Here is a 21,843-nt window from a genome sequence, read left to right as displayed (position 1 = left end):
CAAGGATTTTATCAATCTCTGTATAGCATCTTGGGGGCTGAATCACATGTAGGCGATGAGGGAGTATATCTGAAAGATTTGGTATCTGAGGTATTGTCGGACACGCAAAAAACAATATTATCTACTCCCTTGGTATGGGAGGAAGTCGAGGTGGCCTTATTAGGCTTAGCACAGGGTAAGGCTATGGGCCCTGACAATATCCCACTTGAGTTTTATCGAACCTTTCGGAATATCTTGAAAAATGAATTATTAGAAGTCTGTCAACAAGCTTTTCTGGGCAATGCTCTTGACTCTTGGTCAAAAGCAACAATTGTGGTTTTTAAAAAGAAAGGGAAAAAAGATACTGAAATCGGGTCTTATAGGCCTATTTCGCTACTTAAATCAGATAGCAAAATATACTCGGAGCTAATTGCTAATAGGTTGAACGATTTTATGCCAGGCTTGGTGTCTCAAAGACAACATGGTTTTATTCAACATAGAGACACTACAGACCATGTCAAAAGGATTATTTCCATGCTGGACTGGTCACAGGGCGCTAATTCCCCTGTTGGTGTGGCCCTGTTGGATGCTGAAAAAGCATTCGACAGGTCTCGTGGAGGTTCTTGTGGTCAGTCCTAGCATGGAAGGGGTTTCCGGTAGAAATTATCACGCCCATACAGACACTATATCTCCATCCATCGGCTGCTATACGTATCTCGGGTAGTTTGTCAGGGAATATAGCGATAGCAAGGGGGACAAAACAAGGTTGTCCTTGTTCCCCCTTGTTATTCGTTCTGTATATTGAACCGTTTATAATTACCCTGGAGAATAACGCTGCAATAAAACCTGTCAAGATAAATAATGGGGTGTATAAGGTATTTGCGTACGCAGATGACATTGCCGTGGTTACTTCTGATGTTAGCAATGCCTTACCTAGGATTATCAAATCAGCCGAGATATTTGGGTGGTTTTCGGGTTATAAATTAAATGTCTCCAAGACACAACTGATCCATTCGGTGGCTGGCCGCCCAGCTGATATTAATTTTGAAACAGAGACAACCTATTTAGGTATTAAAATATCACCCAAAGTTGAGGATATTGAACCTGGATCCCATTATTGTCTCTTCTAATAAGACACTTGAAAGGATTAATAACCTACATTTATCTCTTTATGGGTGCAGTAATGTCTTAAAAATGCTTATTTTTCCTAAATTTTTGTATATATTCCGGACTATCCCTTTACTTATTTCATCCACTTTTTTTCCCGTATTAAGAGAATGTGCGCAAGGTTTTTATGGAGCTATCGTCGTTCTAGAAGAGCCCTTAAATGGTGTATGCTACCTAGAGCAAGAGGAGGTTGGGGTGTCCCTAATTTCCGATTATACCATTGGATTGCTATATTGCAACATATGGGGGTGTTAATTCTGCAGGATGATCCCACGGAAGATTTTGCTGCACCATCTATTGATGAGATGCTACTGGGTGTAGAGGCGAGGCAATGTTTAAATCTAATAATTGAACCTAGTTATTATAAAGAAACAAAATTTAAAGTTGTTATGTCCGCTTTTAAAATATGGAGAAAAGTTAAAAAGAAATTTGGATTAGTTTCTAATCTGAATTTGGATACCCCACTCAAGAACTGTCTTTTACTTCCAGAAATATTTAGAGATCAGGTTATGGCTAGGTGGTATAGCGCTGGAATTTGTAAAATTGGAGATCTGTTCCAGGGGAAGCAGTTTGTTTCTTTTGATCTTTTGCAGAGGAAATATAAGTTAGCTTGAATCATTTTTTAAAAATATCTTCAGCTACGTAGTTTTTTTGAACAGAAAATTACTCAAAATCAGATTATACTAAAAAGAATAGAAATCATGGAAGCTATCAAATTAAGCTCTAAAATGGGGCCTTTATATCAGATGCTTATTGAAAAGTTGGAGGATGATCTTGAGGGCTGGGAGGTAAAATGGCAAAATAGACTGGGGGTTGAGCGTATCAATTTTGAGAGAATTATTGAGTTAGCTATGAATGTTATTTTTTAGTGGCCCCCTACAGAGTCAGCACTTTATGTCAATTTTTGACTTATATTATACGCCGGGAAAACTTGCTAAATGGAATTTTACAAGGGGGAATAAGTGTAATCGCTGTGGGCTATATGCCGCGGATGCATCTCACATGTTTTATTTTTGCCCCAAACTTTCCCAGTTTAGTAAGGAAGTAGAGTATTTTCTGATAAATGCTCTGGGTATTTGGCAGCAATTATCGGCAGAGCCGGTGATCTTTGGCCTTCAAGAAAGATCGGCCAATTCTCGATCGTTGGCTGAGGAAGGGTTTATTTTTATTTGTATGTCTATCTTTCGTTTATGCATTACGTCTCAATGGTTGGATGCAGAACCACCAACCTTTATTAACTGGCAATCTAGACTATTGTCTAACTACTATCTGGAGATAAAGCTAAGGGCATGAGAAGAAAAACTCAGGGGTTGAAACTGTGGTCTCCTATTGCTAATTGGGTATAATTTATGAGGTTGTGGTATGATCAAATGATTTCTTTTTAACTGTATAAGATGCCTATTTTCTGATACTGAAAAGATGAATGATGTATTTATGATTGCTTACACTTTTTTGTGCTGTGTTTTGTCTGCTTGATGATATAAATTTCAAATAAAAATATAATTAAAAAAAAATGAACTCTGAGGGGGGATCAGAAATGTATCCATTTATACTTTGATATTTATACGATAGGGAAAAACGAATTATTGGAATCTCTTGAACATATCAAATCTGTTGAGGGCTCTTGGGAACTGTCCTACATTAAGGGATAAAATGTCTAGAGACGTAGACCAAGTGGCTTTCCTGAAAAATAAGAAAGGGTGGGCAGTATCTAAAGTTGGCTTCTTTTCCCACCTGATTGTAATCTAAATACTCAGCCTGATCGTAATAGAATTGGCTTATGGCTTATCCCAGAAGAGGAATTTGAGAAGCCTATGACAGTTAACTCTTTTCTAAGTAATTATGCGGAGCTGATTTCCCAACAATTAAGCTTGGTGTTTAGAGAAAAGAGTTCAAGGCCTCTAGGACAGTTAGTTGGCTGCAATCAAGGAAGCATGTAGATTACAGTGCCCTGTAGTGCAAAAGATAGGGGTGGGTTGTCTCCATTTTTGAGCTATCACTATGCATGTCTGAATTCTTCTCAGGGGGATGATTCCTCATGCTTTGGGTAGATAGTTTAGGTAATGGGTTCACCTGCCAACTTAAGTGTGTTCTGGAATGCGCATGGAGTATAACTTCTCCTGAGGTCAGCAGATTTAAATACGATGTAGGGTAATAACCATATTATCTGCTTCCAGGAGACATGGTTGGCTGGTGTGATACAAATGGAAAGCGGATTTTGCATTTCTCAAAAGATGCAATCCGTGTAGGAGCACGGCGTCTAACCCGGGGCCACGTCACTGTGGTTTCCACGAAATGCGTGAAAAAAGCCTGGCAGATACAGATCAACTGTGATTGGGTTTTGTCATGATCCCTAAATTGGTTTGAAGGTTATATGCCCATGAATGCTTTAATCGTGGTGAACGTATATGTGAACCAGAGGATGACGGCTAATCTTAATACGCAATGGGAGCTGTTTTTAAAATATTTGGCTACTTTAGGAGGCTTCTCTGGTTCCTCATCTATAATAGTTGAGGGAAGTTTTAAAATTTGGCTAGTTCCCACTTGGGTTGACAAAATTTATAGTGAAATGTTGGAAGCGTATAACATATTCGAGTCAATTTTTTTTGCTTGTACACGATCAAGTCGGGCTTTCCCACTTACAAAGTGTAGTGAGGGTACGGGGTCAACTGCAGACATTGCTATGTTAGCATAAGTGGGGTATATGCTTAAATGCCATTTTGCCGCTTTTGCATACAACACTATATGGCTCTCGTAAATAACCTGCTTGTGCTCTTTCACATGAGAACGGTCTGTTTTTCACAAATCTAGGGGCGCTCTGTGCCCTTAGTCTGCACAGCGCGTTCAAGGTCGAATAACAATGTATGCTGCTAATTCATGTTGATTAGTCCCACACACATTAGACATAACAGAAAATGCAGCTGCTCAAGCTCAAACTTGGGTGCTTTTAATATTGCATTGCATGCATGAGGAGGTACTTGGAGAAAACCTTTCCAACATCAAGGAGCTGTTCTTGTCGTGGGATGTGATTCATTCCATCTGATCTTGGAGGTATGGGGTCCCCGTCAAAGCCTAGAGGCCTTCTCATATTATAAATTATAACTAGCTCCTTGCACGGGGAGGGTGGTAACTGCACTATAATCCTGTTTCCACTGTCATTAATAATATGATTTCCCCTTTTGTATTTTATGGAATTGTAACAATGCTGATCGTATTAATTATATGCATTTGTTTGTTAGTATTGGGGAAAGTACTGCATCTTAGAGCACTTTAGTTAAAATAAATATTTTAAACTATACAGTGTCTCTGATTACTCACATTGTGGACTGGTATGAGAGCTAGAACGAAAGAGTGTTCTTGATTCCCAGTATTCCTGTGAGTTTCCTAAGTCGCATGTTCTAGGTTGTCTAATCATTGGTAGCTTCGCTGTAGCACAGAGAACAAATGAGACACTAATGCTAGTCGGATCGGAGTTCTGGGCACTAAGGTGGTTTATTTTGGTAAACCACAATACACAGAGGTCCTGGTTTCCTGCGCTTAGTTCTGTGCATGAGCAGAATCCCTGCAACAAAAGAGTTTAGCAGAATTAGGATTTGTTTGTGTAAACAGTCGTTTTGTTAGTGATCCGCCAGCAGCAACCAGAAGGGTCCTATAGATTATATGTTCCTACAAGCTTGGAACGTTGAGCTGTGCTTTTCTTAGTGTGGTTGAAATTACAAGAAGTGATCAATGGGGCTTAAAGGTGGTTTTCCAGCCACAATCCACCCTAAGGCAAACTGCTGCTCACCTGTTAACCTCTTTTCTGAAAAGAATAATGGCTCATATCGATGATAGATGTATGGCTATTATGAGTGATTAGCAAGGTAATAAAGTATTTCCATTGGTGAGAAGAGGGAGTGGAATCGACATGGCACAGTGGTACGCAGAGCTCATCGGAGAGGTTGTAGAAATTGTAAAATTTAATGTTAGCCGTTAAGGCTCAATTTGTTCCCTGGTAACTAAACACCACTGGTTTTACCATCATTACCAAGCTTTAAAGAGAACGCTTCAGAAAGCGAGGATCAAAAAGCGATGCCCGGTGGGCATGGGGTAAAGAGCTAAGCGTAATAATGTCATAGTGGCCATTCTCTCCCAGACCAAGGAGCGATTCTGGCCTGCAAATCGGGCTCCCCGTTGGACGCATGTCCCCCAGTCTTATTACATCATATCATCGATATTGTAAATCCAGTGATCAATAATATTGTGAATTCATCACTTTCTACTGGTATTGTACCGGAGGAATGGAAATTTGCTATACTGAAGCCTTTGAAGAAAAAAAACCTAACAACGATGTTTCTAATCTATCCAATTACAGGCCTATATCTTTGTTACCACTCTTGGGCAAGATCACAGAGAGAATAGTATATAAAGAACTCTCTAGATATTCAGAGTCATCAAAGATTTTCCATTCCCATCAATCCGGTTTTCAACCAAAACATTCAACTGAGACTGCGTTACTTGAGATATCCGATACCATTAAATTTATAACGGATAACGGCAAGAAGGCCATCCTGATCCTTTTGGACTTGTCTGCCGCTTTAGATTCCATCTCACATAACATCTTGTTAGCCAGACTGAGATCTTGTGGCATATCCGATTCCACATTGGCATGGATTACATCTTTCCTGTCAAATAGGAAGCGGGTGATCTCGTTGGGATCTCTCCTTTCACTTGCACGGACTGTGTCCTCTGGTGTGCCTCAGGGGGCGTCACGCAGTCCACTTTTGTTTAATATATATATGGCCCCTCTCAATTCATTGATTTCGTCCTATGTTAGGTTAGATGTTAGGTTGGTCTTCTATAGCGCACGGCTACTCCAAAGGAGTGTCCCGGCGCTTTAATTAGTGACCAGAAAAAAACAGACCAGTACACCAAAAAGCGGAACTCCTACAGGGAGTAGAGAAATCCAACACTGCAAAGAAGGAACACTATCGGGCAAAGAGCCATGTTTTAAGGCCCTTCCTGAAAGCCAGTAAATTGGATGTACTGCGCAGTGACAGTGGAAGAGAGTTCCAAAGCTGCGGAGCTCGCAGCCTGAAAGAGCGGCCACCAATGCGAGCCTTTTTTACTCGGGGAACCATAGCTAAGAACAGAGACTCAGATCTCAGAGAGCGAGCCGGGTGGTAAAAGGCAAGTCTCCTTTGGAGATACTGAGCTCCCGTGGCATGCAAGGCCTTATGGGCCAGTGTCAAGGCCTTAAACTCTATCCGCTTCTGGACGAGCAGCCAATGGAGCGACTGCAACAGGCTGGATACTCTGGCACGTCTGTGGAGGCCAAAGATAGCCCACGCGGCCGCGTTCTGCACCACCTGCAAGCGTTGCAGGAGATACTCCGGTAGGCCAAGATATAGGATGTTGGTATAATCCAATCTTGAGCCGATTAATGCCTGGACCGTAGTTCTCCTGTGCTCTTCCGAGAGCAGGGGGAAGAACTTCCGGAGCATCTTGAGGAGGCCAAAGCAGGTTCCCGAGAGGGCCAGAACCTGGGATCTTAGTCAGCCCGTTGTCGATCTTAATTCCCAGATTCCTAGCTATCTGGGACGAATGTGCTGGAGGGAACATGACAGCAGGCCATCATTCATGCCACTCTGGATCAGATAAGCAACCGAAGAAGAGTATCTCAGATTTATCTGAGTTGCACTTGAGCCTGTTTAGCTGGAACCATTTGAAAACATCCCCAAGGCACTCACGGATACTCTCTCCGTCGAAATCTTCTCCTTTCTGACATGAAAAGAGGAGCTGGGTGTCGTCGGCGTAAGATACGATCTGGGCCCCGAAAGACTCCACCCTATGGGATTGAAACCACGTCATATGCAGACGATACTCAGTTAATTTTGTCCCTGGATAAGAATTCCATTGATGCTGAAGAAAACTTCAAATCTTGTTTTGCAGCAGTTATAAAGTGGATGAAAGATAATCATCTTTGCTGTAATACCGATAAAACTGAGATCTTGCCTATCAATAAAAATAATTGTTTTCAACCAAAGGACTGGTAGCCTGACGACATCACTGCCCCCCCCATCGACGGTGGAGGTAGCAAAAAATCTGAGTGTTAGGATCGACACTTCTCTTTCATTTAAGCCCCATGTACTGAAGACAATTGGGACCTGCTTTGGGCTTATAAAAACGTTAAGAAAGTTCTTTAATCTGATCCCACTAGCCGCCAAGCAAACCATGGCAGTGGCTTTCATACTACCGTGGATGGACTACTGTAATAGCCTCCTCGTAGGAATTAAAAAAACTATCCTGAGGAGACTACAGGTAGTCCAGCACGCAGCAGCCAGATTGGTTTTAGGGCTCCCACGCAGGGCATCAGCCTCGGCCGCCCTGAAGACCCTCCACTGGCTTCCAGTTCATGAAAGAATTTTGTACAAACTACTACTGACGACTTTTAGAGCACATCATCAAATGGGCCCAACTTACCTCTCAGCACGATTTAAGCCTTATATTACAGCAAGAACACAAAGATCTAGTGCTGCAAGCTTGCTTAAAGTGCTGAGCTTTAAATTAGTAATCAGAGGTGGGAAATCAGCCACTGTACTGGGAGCAAAGGCCTGGAACTGCATGCCAAGGGAACTTAGAGTGATCGAACCGGAAGGGCAGTACAGAAAGGCATTAAAGACTTAGATCTTTAGGATGTCTGATGCCTGTTGTTTATACCTAATTTAGGTCCCATTCCATGTAATCTGATCTTTGTCATTTTCAGCGCCAGGAGACTCCGTTAGGAGTGACAGTTGCGCTATATAAGCCGCATTTTTCATTTCATTTCATTCCGAAGTGGACTATGAGTCACTGTTAAGGCGGCAGAAATCTGACTATTTTAAGGCAAATTGGAAATAAATGGTATCAGCCCTAACTGCTAATGATACAACAAACATTCTGAAAGCTGATCCAGTTGGGTTCTAAATTAGTCCAAGAGCCACTAAAGTGTACAGTTCCAGAGGAGGTTTGGGTTTCTCACCTAACCTGACTATACAGATTGTCTTATAAATAAAGCAGATGCCCCTGGGTTCTCCCAGAGAAGAGCCTTTCAATCTCCTAAGTGTAATTACTTGATTGAAATAATATCCTCCCCTAATTTAATGATAGCAGTTGGCACCTGTAATAAAATCTGATGTTAACTGGTGGCTATTCCTTTTTTTTTTTTTTTTCTTTTCTTAAATTGTTTATCTCAATAACTAATTAAAGACTGTTCCCAAGTAGCTGGAAAGGGGCAGTTATCAAACCAGTACATAAGAAAAACAATCCAGCAGACCGAAACAGATTCTCATTGATAAATGTAATTGATGTGGGGGCCAAATTATACTCAAAGGCTATTTTACAGCATATAAAAGACTGGATAGAGGATAATAACTTGATCCGTTTGAACAAGAAGGTTTTAAACTGGCCCTTCACATTAGGCCATTGCTTTAGATCTTGGGCAGTGGGTCCAAAGGCAATGAAAACCACTGGCACTTTATTTTCAAGCTTTGTGGATTTTCCCTCAGCGTATAAGTTAGTAATTGTAATGTTTTATGGTCTAAATCGAGAAATATGGGCATCCCGCAATACCTTTTGAGGATTCTTTAACAATTATGCAATGATAATTGGGCGCAGGTGGAACCAGACATCTCGCTCCAAAGAGAGCTTGAGTTGTTCAGTAAGTATTGTATATTCAATATCTTCACCATGAATATGGGTAAAACGAAAATAGTTACATTTGGTAAGAAATCCAAGCCATACACGTGGGTCCTGGGGGAGAAAACTGTAGAAGTGGCAGGCTCATATAAGTATTTAGGGATGACATTTACAGAGAATTTGAATTGGTTATTGCATCGTGAGTTGGGAGATGGCAAGGTTTCATCCACTATTAGGGTGGCTATCCACATTTAAGAAAGCTTTGGGTGGTCATACGCTTTGCCCTGTGTTTACCACATATGGAGCAATGGTGTCCCTTTAATGTTTGTATGGGTTGAAGTTTTATGTCTAAGCTCCGAAGTATCGTGAGAGATGTGTGAAGGCAAATGTCTAATTAAATTGCTTGGGATACTCAGTGGAGTAATAACCCCAGCTCTGAGAATAGAATCTGATTTGCAATCCTGGAATTTCCTGGCTTGGAAAACCAACATTTTGATTTTGGGGGAATTAAGTGGTTTGGATTATTTAAAAAACTCAATCCTTTGTGCTATAGAAATTAGTGTCCACAGTGGAGCGGAGTTTGCCAGCCCGCACCCCCACCCCCCTATTAAGAAATAAGTTAACCTTAATTAAAAAGAAACTTAAAACCACTTACCTGTGTACCGCGTGTCCCCGGTTTGCCCTCCTCCTCTTCCTCGCCGTACCAGTAATGCTTGAGAAAACTGCGCTTGCGCAAATCCGTCTCTAATTATTTAATAAACAAAATGGCACCTCGGCAACAAAACTCAAAGGGGAAACGGAGATATTATTATTTTTTTTTTAAATAATGCCTAAAGTGCAAAGCACCAATAACGGGCAACTGGTAGCATCAGAATGACACAAGGGTAAAGTTTATGGCCAACTGCGATGGAACATGCTTTGGATACACAGGTTGTACTTTTCAGAGAAGTGAGAGTCTTCTGCTGGGAAAAACTGCAGCCTAAATCCAAAGACAGGCTCATCAATGGTGGCTTGATGAAAGGATGAGATCTTGGTGAACCCGTCGACGAAGGAGGAAAAAGCTCCAAGCAAGAAAAGTCTGAAGTTCACACCCAGAAAGTTGTTGATGTTGATCAGATGCTGCTACACTAAGGGCTTGATGAAGCTTTCTACAGCCGGTCTTAGACTCCACAGCTGGCTAAGATGCGGCCTATAACTGGGGAGAGCTAATTGTCGTCTGCTGCCAGTCATCGTCAGACCCACTGAAATAGATTGCTGATGTGGAGAAGAATGAAGCAGGAGATGCAGCAAAGTCAGACCCCCCCATCAATGCACCCTAAGTGGATTGGCTGGTCCTCAAGTGTTCTTCAAACAAATAATCAGCAAAAAGATTCTAAGTCCCAGCTTTTAGGGTTAGGTAGGAATAGTGCACTCTTACACTAGCCAAGAGTCATCAGAAAAACGAGGAAAAAAGCGATTGAAGACAGAATCTCCACTCATGCACACAACAGCAAAGAACTCTTCAACATCATCAAGGAGTTTTCCCAACCCATCAGCGAGTCCACTGACATCCCTCCCTCTCAAGACCTCTGCGTCCAACTCAGCACCTTTTTCCACCACAAAATCAAGAGCATCTACGACAACTTTGACGAAGACAACTAACACACTGAACCCTGAAGTCAGCGATCGACAACTGGACAGCCCTCACCACCGAAGACACACTGAAGACGATGAAGTCAATCTACTCCGGAGCCCCCACGGACCCCTGCCCCCACCACATTTTCAACAGAGCTGCTGACACCATCGCACTCATGCTCTGCCACACCATCAACCGCTCCCTGGCAACCGTCTCATTCCCTGATGACTGGAAACACGCCGAGATCAACCCTCTCCTGAAGAAACCCTTGGCGGACCCCACCGACCTCAAAACTACAGACCCATCTCCCTGCTCCCATTCCCTGCAAAAGTCATCGAGAAAGCCATCAACAGCCAACTCGCCACATTCATTCAAGAGCACAACATCCTCGACTCCTCCCAATCCGGCTTCAGAAAAAAACACAGCACGGAAACCGCCCTCCCTGCCGCAACAGACAACATCCGTACCTTACTGGACAAAGGAGAAACAGCAGCCCTCATCCTCCTCGACCTCTCAGTGGCGTTTGACACAGTCTCTCACTGCACCCTAATACACAGACTCCATGACGCAGGGATCCAAGACAAGCCCTCGACTGGATCCGCTCCTTCCTCTCTGGCAGAACACAGCGGGTCACACTCCCCCCTTTCCTCTCAGACCCTACACCTACCACCTGCGGAGTCCCCCAGGGGTCCCCCCTCAGCCCTACGCTCTTCAACGCCTACATGGCTCCACTCGCCCCCATTGTCAGAACCTACGGACTTAACATTGTGTCACACGCAGATGACACCCAACTCACCCTCTCCTATCCAATGAACCCAACACCGCCAGACACAACTTTCGAGAAGGCATGGAAGCAGTCGCCAAATGGATGAAAAACAGCTGCCTACAACTAAACACCAACAAAACGGAAGTAATAATCATGGGCCTAAACCCAGACGCCTGGAACAACACCTGGTTGCCCCCTGCCCTCGGAATCCCACCCAACCCCTTAGACCACGCACGCAACCTGGGAATCATCCTGGACTCGGAGCTCAAAATGGACCGCCAGATCAACTCTGTCCCGTCCTCCTGCTTCCACACCCTCTGCCTCCTACGTAAGACCTTCAAATGGATCCCCCTCAAACACAGAAAGGCCGTCGCTCACGCCCTGGTCACCAGCAGGCTCGACTACGGCAACGCACTCTATGCCAGAATGAACAAAAACCTCACCCGCAAGCTACAGAACATCCAAAACGCCGCCGCAAGACTGGTCCTCAACCTGCCTAGCCACTGCCAAATCTCCCAGCACCGGCGCACACTCCACTGGCTCCCCATTGAAGCTAATGTCACCTTCAAGATGCTAACCCATGCTCACAAGCCCTTCCACGACACCGGACCAGCATACCTGAACAGCCGACTCAAATTCCACGCACCCCAAAGGACCATACGATCAGTCCAGCTCTCCTACGCCGTGGTCCACCGCACCAGAAAGACCAGATCGGGAGGCCACTCCTTCTCCTTCCACATGGCCAGAGCCTGGAACGACCTTCCGCTCCACCTCAGACAGATAACATTGCTACCCATCTTTGCAAGAAATCTCAAAACCTGGCTCCTCGGCAGAACCCCTCTTTGATGGACTGGAACCTGCAAACCACCCCCCCCCCCCCCCCTCCCGGAGCCTTGAGATCGTTATGGGTGAGTAGTCGCGCTTACCAAACACCTGATTTGATTTGAGGGTTCCAGGGCCTGAGCAACAGCACTTGAGGATCATGATTTACTCCTACAGAAGTCAACAGTAAGATTCTGAGCAGGTGCATTTTAAACTGGCCATCTGGGCTCTATCTAAAAAGTCAGCCTCTTGCAGCTTTTAAGTCCCTATAACTTAACAGGAGATCAAACAACTGACCACAGGAGTCCACTTCCTTGTCCTGTGTACAAGTAGGTGCGAGTCCAGGCCTTAGGATTCTCCTCACAGTTCTTAACAGCAGGTGCATTTCTTTTGTCTTCCACAGATCAAGTAGTGTTCTTAAGAGGGTGCCCAGCAGGGCCACACTTGTGCCTACCACTAGCATTTCAGTGGCTCCTGGCTTCTTCCTAACCAATAGGGAAAGTCCCACAGGTTGCCCTACCAATGTGTGCAGCAGGCCCTGTGTTCCCTACTGTAAACAGCCCCACAATGCTCCTTTCAACCTAAATCCAACATGGCAGAACCTTTCTTTCCCTGGGCAGGGATCATGTGCACACTCAAAAGGTGAGGCCAGGGAAGTGAGCAACCCCTCCGCTGTGATCAATCAAAACAGATTCTGGGATTGCTCATCTCCCACTGGTATTGGTGCCTGGCTGACTAGTGGGACAAAGGAGGGGCAGGCCCCGCTATATCTGCCTGTGACAGGGTAGGCCTCATTGAAGTTAATTAAGTTAAGGACATTACCCAGATGATCATCCTGTAAGAGGAACAGAACATTTCCCCACAGCAGAAGGGCTATAGGCTTTAGACAAGCAAAAGGCGATTTTTCGAAGTACATTTTGAAAAATATGTAGTACAAATCCATTTAATTTGAAGTTTGAAACTTCACAGACAGGCTCCAGTAGAAGTTCTACAGTCATGTTTTGCTCTGTCACTCTAGTGGTGGCACAGTGTGTGCTGTTGTCCACCTGTGACATTTAACTTGCAGGCTCTTGGGTGCACTTTGAACCATATACTAGGATCTTAAAGTTAAGTTAAATATGTCATTTGGGAGTCTAGCCGATTTCAACATGTTTTAATTACCAGATGTGCATGATCCTGCATAAAGAGGCATTTTCTTACGAATTGCATTCCAGCAAATGTAAAATAGGCGCCAAACCGCCCCAAATCCGCCTACACCAACTTCCCTCCCAGTAACGGTTCTTTTTGCTAGCAGAGATGTCTCTCTTCCAAACTAACACCTCTTCCAAATATCCCTTTGGCACTGCCATCTCCAAGATTCACAGTTTTGCTGTCAGGTTATTAAGTCACAAGCATGACGGATATATTTTCTACCTTATTATAAGTACTATAGGATATAATGCACTTGTAATAACGAAAACAGGATATCTATCTTCTTGGTGATGGGATAATCCATCTGCCAAACTTTATATCAGACTGTAAAAGTCACATACACATGTGCATGTTGCTCAGTGTGGTGGTTATGAACTTGGTATGGTGTGTGAATCAGATTTCCCTGGCCAGTGCTTGCACCTTGCTCACCTAATAAATGTAGAGCACTATTACAGAAGTAAGCCCACAGTCTCTTCAGAATAATGGCATTCTTGCTCTATCTCAGTCTCCTGATCTGAGTCCCTCTCCACTCTGCTCTCCCTCTTTTCATTAGAACCTCTAATTTCTCTGGAACATCTAACCTCTTTAGCTGTACTCCTGTCTCTATGTCCCATTCATTACAAGTTCCCTGCCAAACTAGTATATTGTTCTACATTCATCCATCATGGTGCTCAGTACTTCTCTGCCTAAGGGTGTACAATTCATTATGCCCTATACTAAGGCCTGAGTTGAGACCTCGAGCCAATACAGTTACAGTTATGCTGAAGAATACGGAGACACTCAAACAAACACCAGTTTATATGGAGCTCGATGTTCATTCCTGTCAAATGAAGGTGCAGACTAGGAACCCTTCTGATGCTGGGTGGTGGATAGGGTACTCGACTGAGCCAACCGTGGTGCACACTGCACTGTGCACCAACATCAACCAGCACAGCCCACATCATTGTCATGTACACGCATTATCTATTCGTACACACACACAATTCATTCACCATCATAACCGCTCACAAATGATGCTGCATGCACACCATTTTACCAACTCTATACTTCCACACGACACAATAAGCCTTTGCAACATCTTATACACACCATCCAGCTCACACCATCCCATGCAACCAAGCAACTTCACAGAGACATGCAGACACCACCACACGCTTACACAACCGCTTGCGTCCTGTGTGGAATTCTGTGCGGCTGCTGCTGCCTGTGTGAATCTTGTACCATGGATCCGATGGGGTACCGCTTTTCTATGTTTTACTGGGTTTGAGAAAACCTTATAACCATGCAAGAACTAAAAGGGCTGGCATTGGCAATGTCTTGTTTTACATTGCCTTCTTCTACATTCGCCCATGATTAAGACACTTATTTATGTATGCACATGCAGCGAAATACTTTGCAAAACACCTTTGTCTACAGGTTGTTATTATTGATTCTTCCAAAAACAAATTGGCATCCAAACAAATTAACGAACACATTATTTCGCAAAACCTTTTTATATTATGCAAAAGTGAAAAAATACATTATGGATGTTTTCCTCATATGGTGTAATATATTGTTTTATTTACATAGGCCAAGAAATGGTGGTAAATATTGCGTGGGTCGTAGGATGAAATTTAAATCCTGCAACACTGAACCGTGCTCCAAGCAAAAGAAAGACTTCCGAGAAGAGCAGTGTGCCGACTTTGATGGGAAGCATTTCAACATTAACGGTCTACCTCCAAATGTCCGCTGGGTTCCCAAGTACAGTGGAAGTAAGTCATTTAGGACGAGAATGCCCATGGTTTATCGCTGTGTTGAGAAATAGAGGGAGTAACAATCTTGTGTTTGTCATTACAGTTCTAATGAAAGACAGATGCAAGCTTTTTTGTCGAGTAGCGGGAAGTACCGCCTACTATCAGCTCAGGGACCGAGTTGTGGATGGCACTCCTTGCGGCCCAGACACAAACGATATATGCGTTCAAGGACTGTGTCGGGTAAACCTTTATTTATTAATTTATTAAGATGACACCAGTGTTTGATGTTGTCTTCAGCTGTCTTTATTTTTTCCGTTGTGTTTTGTTATATGTATTTTTTAGAGCATCCACAAGCAACCTGTAAGTGACCCTGACAGCACATAGATAACCCTCAAGATAGCAAGATGTAAAGTGCTTTATTACTGTCTTGCGCATAACAAGTAGCAATGGGCACGTGCGTCCAGGATGCGGTTTGTTTAATCCCCAACGCACTTCCGCACTCATTTGGACTACATGGACGTGATGTCACATATTTTTGCTGAGGGCGGGCAGGCTGCTGCAGACCACCCCCTCTAAACGCTAGTCAAGGACTATACCCGTTTGACCTGTAGGTTTTCAAAGATCATCTAATTATTTTTAATTCAATAGGTCGTCGATGTCTCCTGATATATTCATTATATGACAGTGAAACGGGCTGCAGACAGATGTGTGCCTTTCCGGGATGCACCATATTTAACTTTTAAAGCATTACGAGGCGAACGTTTGTAAAGTCTGATAACATGTTAGTGTGTACCTGTGAAAGAACCTCATCTACCGACTGCATTGGTGAGGTTAGATTGGACAATCCGTGCATTAAGAATCGAAGTATTTGCCCAGTGTTGTTTTAAATTGTTGATTTGCACTTGCAAAACACCTGGCAATGTGTTTACAATCTCAGCACCACAATTGTGACCACTGAAAGTGTGACAGTGAACGAGGCTACTGAACCACTTGATGTGTCCGAATGTCAGTCGAAGTAGAGCTCAGTCGCAAACCAATGGCAATTTGAGAAAAGTATGTGATCTACCAACAGACCACTTCCGTTATGTATCATAGCAGTAAGCATTTGTCCTAGGAACACCTCTTCCTCCTGCTGCACGAGAAACCCCATACAATGACTTCCTTAAGGAAAATACAGATAGTATGAACATAAAAAGTAAATTTGTCTTTTTTCTTACCCTCTTGTTTTCACATTGCACACATATGCAGTATATGCACGTAGGGTTAGAAAAGTAGGCAAACGTCACAAGTCTATTTCACTGTTAAAAAACTTTAAGTGAACGTAAAATATGCATTGTGTAGCTAATGCAACTTAATCAAGCCACTAAGTCAAATGTACTTTTTCAGTTGCTTGCAACTCTGCCAGAAAACTACTAATCTTGAAATTTGAAACAAATCCATGTTAGAAAGTGTGTGCCTATTTTGGATAGTGCAGATGGGTACAAGCAAAACATATTTAAACATTACATTTGAATTCAACCTTTACGTATTAGTAGTACATTCAAGCCTGAAGTAAAGCCCTGGCACACAATATAATTCTGACATCAGTATTATTATATGATCGATCCACAGTCTTGATAGTGTGGTGTTCATTTCTACACAAGGATGAGGAGGCGCCCTGATAAATAATAAGGAGATTCTGGTGGTTACTCGCAAGTTAAAGATGAGTAAGGCCTCCTGGCTTAATGGAATCTTGAATGTTATATATAAGAAAATCCAGAAGACTTGGACAGATTCCCCCTGTACATGTAACAATAGGAGGAACACTGGCAGGATACTAACAACTCGGCCTACCCGATCACATTCTGTAACAAAATATTTAATTTCTGGATTATAAAGTGCATGCTGCATTTCCAAGGACGTTCATATAGACAACTGCAGGCAAATTGGCTTCAGCCAATTTCACCGATATATTAGGAGTGCCGGACAGATAAAGAGCACGTAATTCAAGTTTTGCATCCTATTCTGACAATGATTACATTCAGATGAGATTCTATACCATTTTGCCATAAGGAGATTGAAAGGAAGCATACCTAATCACAACAAAATCCAGACACGCATCACTCTGTGTGATAAGTTCCATTTTATGTAAGGTTGTTATCTCTTCACTACTATTGAATCTGTAATATTTTGGAATCCCCTGTTTTTTAAAGCACACCTCACTATCTATGTCCAAACTTGACGATTGCGTGGCCTGTTTAAAATTAACTTTTAGTTGCAAAACAGGCAATGTGAAAACTGTGTTAAGATCTAGTTGAAGCTGATCTACATCATATAGAAATTTCTATAGACTAGTGACTTTTACTTTTTGTCTGCCAGAATGTCCTACTTCATAAAAAAGCTTAGTGTATCTTCATCACTCCTCTTCAGGCAAGCCACTCAGCGAACCACTCCAGCCAAACCCTGGGTGAAAGCACTTTTCAGACCAATTTCCAGCCTTAATGCTGCCACTGAAACCGCTGAGTTACATGAAGTAGTGTTTCTTAATACTCTCTCCTCTCTTTTGTTTAAAAAGCCCCATTTAGCTACTTCAATAGTTTCCAATGCATAGAGTAGTGAGGCAGGCATTTTTGCACAATAGACCTCTAGAAGATAGGAAAAGTGTCTTCTGCCTGTTGCCCCATACACTGCACACAATACTCTTGCTAAGACTGCTTTGCTGGCATTATTCTCAACATGTGCCTTATCGCTCAGGTTACTGCACATTATTTTCCCCAAGAAGGTATAAGACTTCACTACTACTATCTTTTACTTTTACTACTACTATCTCAAGTTACTGATCTCCCACCAATAAAGGGGGCAGTACCTTCACTCTGAGTCAAGAGAAAAGAGTAACGGCTAAAATATACCCTTGTTTTTAGGCCATTTTGGGTTCCTATCTCCTTAGACAGGCCTAGATCACCCCCAAGAAACCTCTACACCAGGTAAAAGAGTGGAATGCAATTGTTAAATGTAAGACAGTACTTGAAATACCCAGTTCTGATAAAGTTGATAGTTCACTGCTGTGGAGAAAGTTATCAAATGCTGCGGCGAAGTTAATAAAAGCTGCTTAATTCGCTCCCCCTCTTACTGTTACGTATTTCTCATTGATCAACCGTTGGGCAGCAATATCATCAAAAGTTCTGTTTTTTCCTAAAGCCTGTTTGCTCAAGGGGGATAATTGTATTTTCTTCAGTCCACTCACTTAGAGACAATAAGCATTTTTATAAAAACCTTACCCACCGCATCTAGAACAACGATCTCGTTGTAATTTCCCGACTACTTATGATCTCCCTTTTTAAATAGGGGGACTAGAATACTTCCAGTCCAGGAGGTAAGCACTCTTCTGTTCTTGTAGTAGCTTTTAAAAACCAGGAACAAAATTCTATTCCAAAATTATACTTCCTGTTTAACTTTAGAGATTGGGACCTTGTCTGGACCTATTGCAGCAGATGCACGCATTCCGCGAATGGTCAGTGTTAGATTTTGGGGTCTCTAGTTGGCAGAGGTAGGTACCTTTGACCAAATAGGGACACTTGCGTCTAGTCAGGGTAAGGGGGTACACTCCTAAAATACCCCATGCTCACCCCCTTGGTAGCTTGGCACGAGCAGGCAGGCTTATCTCAGAGGCAGTGTGTAAAGCATTTGTGAACACATACAGTAACCCAGTGACAACACTACAGATGGGCACCACACAAGTTTACTTAACACAAGACCACAAACAACAAAAATCTACAATACTGTACTTCAAAAATGGTAGAAAGAGCTTAGTTCTCTTTAAATGCAAAATGCGACACTTGAAGTTCAATGTACCTTTGGATGCGTAATGCTATACAACAAAAGTGTTGCAGGGTAGGGGATGCGTCGGTTCCTTACACGCAAGAACGGTGATGCATCGGGTCCCTACTGCTGCTTAGAGGATGCGTCGGTTCTTCTACGCGAGGGGAGGTGATGAGTCGGTTTCTTACTGCGCTTCCGTGGCGATGTGACCAGCAGCTCTGTGATGCGATGAAGATCCGGTGCAATGAAAAAAAATGGCGTCTTCTTCTTGATGAGACGATAAGTGCACGCCCGACGGCGACTCAGCGAATCTTCTGAGCCGCGACAGGTCCTGCGACACACTTCTCCGGTGATGTGACAGCGTCTGCTGCAACAGCGACACTCTTCTCAGGTGATGCGATGACAGCGGCTGCGGCAGCGACATGCTTCTTCGTCTTGAGTCGTGCTTCCATCTCCTAGCGACACATAGGCTCTTAGAAGGCCCAGCTCAATAGCAGGCACTTCAATTCCCAGCAAGGGAAGGCATGGGAGCTGGTTGGTGAAGTCTTTTGTCCCTGAGACTTCAGCAGGAGGCAAGCTCTATCTCAAGACCTTGGAGATCCTTTACAAGTTGATTTGACAGTCAGGCAAATACTACAGGCCAATCCCCCAAACAGCGCTCAGCTTAGGGATAGTCTCCTCCTCAGTTTCTCTGGTACCTCTCCTAAGCAAAGGTTCTTCTGGTTTCCCTAAATGTGATCTAAAGTTCTGGAGTCTGGGTCCCCTCTTTTATACACCAACCTCCTCTGTCTCTGAAGGCGTAGAGTGTCTGTGCTAGTCCAAACCAGTTCTCTGCAGTCTTGGAGCACTTTGTTGTCAAGACTCCTTCTTTCCTTTGACAGGGTGGGCCAGGGACATCAGACGCAGACAGGAGGTGTAGCCAGCATTGTGGAAGGCAGCCACAGCCCTATTCAAGTCCCAGATGCTCCCCTCCTCTCACTCTACATGCAGATGGGTCTATTCAGCCCTGTGCTAACTCACCCTGTCTCCTGGAATCCCCCAGCCCCTGTCACTCAAACTCCAGACAAGGAATACACAACCTAGCAGAGTCAGGCTTGGACAGTTTAGGCAAGAAAATACCTGCTTTCTAAAAGTGGTATTTTCAAACACAGAATGTTAAAACCAACTTCACTAAAAAATGTATTTTACCATTCTGAGTTCAGGCATACTAAACTCGAATTTCTAACTAGTTCCATGAGTCAGTTAGGATTATAAGATGCTGTAATCAAAAATGCCCATTCTGGCCTATGGGGAACAGGTAGCCTTGCAATTGTGAAAAACGAAAATGGCTGTAATTCAACATTAGGGCACCAGGGCATGTCCTACCTTTTACCTACAATGCACCCTGCCCTTGGGCCTACCATAGGGGTGACTAATATGCCGGAAAGAGAAAGTTTAGGGACTGGCAAGTGGGTGCACTTTCCAAGTCAACATGGCAGTACCAGACTGCACATGCAATGGCAGACCTGAGACACACTTTTACAGGCTGCTTCTGTGGGTGGCACAACCAGTGCTGCAAGCCCACCAGCAGCATTTGATTTACAAGCCCTGGGCACACTCCGTGTACTGTACTAGGGTCTGACAAGTAAACCAAACCAGCCAATCATGGAATTACTAATCCATACATCAATTGACCATAGGGTGCACTTGCAGTGTGGCACTGAATAGCAGTGGCACAGTGCCCAAAGCATCTATAACCAGCATGAACACTTGAGGCAACAGCAAAAAATGGAAGGAGACCCAAGACAACAGTGCCAGGCCTGACAGTCAGCTCAATCACCTTGAAAAAATGGGAAATGTGGGTGGGAGTGTCCACTTCTGGGATAGGGAAGCTATCCATCTCTTCATTTGTCGTATAAAGATTAGAAATGGAAGTGAACCCAAGCATACTCCTCTATTTGTTGACGGGTAGAATCTAACTCTAGACCCACACACTTCTGCTACCAAGGTCCAGAACGATCTCGTCGGTCCCCAAACAGTGGCCTCTCTTGGTCCAACCCATAGCCAATCACTCACCTCATTTTTTAAATGGGCCTTTAACCGGTTCCCACGCCTCTTTAATAGGACACCTTGATGTTCTTCTCCGGTGAGTACTGCATCTATTGTTTTCTAACTATAGCAGGAAATATATTTCTCTATTTAGTAAGAGAATCGGAAGAAAGGGAGGTTTAAACTTACCCTTAGATGTTTGCTATTTAGTACTTGCTACAATCTTCTTCATAAATATATTGAAATTCCCCCAACACATCACCCACCCAGGCACCTAGATTATTAACGGCTGAGTCTAATTTACTCTTCAGGCTAGAGGTCATTCTGTAGTCCCACTGTGGTTCCCCTCTTTTTTTTTAACCAATTTAGAGGAGAGCCCTTCAAATCTCCATGAACAAGTGGGGGGCACGTTTAGTCCCAGGGAGAAGACCAACAAACAATGATCACTAGGAGGCCTGTCAATTACTTTTAGGCCACCCAACAAATAGAACCAGGAGCAGTCAACCACTGCATAGTCTACAATGCCCCCTCACGGATTTATGAGTATAATGTGCCGGGTCATCCACTGGTAATCTCCCATTAGCAATTATACAATCATTGCTTATCAGTTGGTTAGCTAAAGACTTTCCTCTCTTATCCAGTCTTATTTGTGCCGGAAAGGCAAAAGGGGCGATGTCTAAAGAAACCTCTTTTTCGACCTCACCTAATATAGATAAAGCAAAATTGAAGAATTTACAATTTAAATCATCTACTAGTATAATATGGAGAGCCTGCTCCTTATCTAAAATGTTTTTAATAAATACAAACACCGTATTCAAAAGTGGAACATAGGGTGTATTCAGTGGGCTATAGGCGTTTAACAATAAACGGGGATAACCTAATTCCTCATTGGAATGAATGCATGTCACTGCCGAAAAAGGTCGTAGGGGTCTCTTTGTCATACATACTTCCACTTGAAATTGTAATTGCTACAGCCCACCCCACACACACACTTTTACGTGAACCCCTCCTAGAGGGCTTGGCTTTTTCACCCAGAATTGAAATAATCATCCAAATGTAGCTCCAATTCACACTAGGTCTCCTGGAGG

At 43.3% G+C, this 21,843-nt stretch overlaps 1 protein-coding gene across 1 annotated transcript in view; it reads left to right on the top strand.

Moving 5' to 3' along the window:
* Positions 1-21,843, top strand: part of ADAMTS9 (ADAM metallopeptidase with thrombospondin type 1 motif 9) — a 914,249-nt gene that overhangs the window by 379,301 nt on the left and 513,105 nt on the right. Inside the window, exons 14-15 of the mRNA XM_086939088.1 lie at positions 14,766-14,947; positions 15,033-15,169. Of these exons, the coding sequence (XP_086795214.1) occupies positions 14,766-14,947; positions 15,033-15,169 (319 nt within the window). The remainder of the gene's footprint in view (positions 1-14,765; positions 14,948-15,032; positions 15,170-21,843) is intronic.

This window comes from Lissotriton vulgaris, chromosome 9 (assembly GCF_964263255.1).
Source record: "Lissotriton vulgaris chromosome 9, aLisVul1.2, whole genome shotgun sequence".
Classification (NCBI taxonomy): Eukaryota; Metazoa; Chordata; class Amphibia; order Caudata; family Salamandridae; genus Lissotriton; species Lissotriton vulgaris.
Note: the sequence above shows the minus strand (reverse complement) of the source record. Positions and strands in the feature narration are given on the sequence as shown.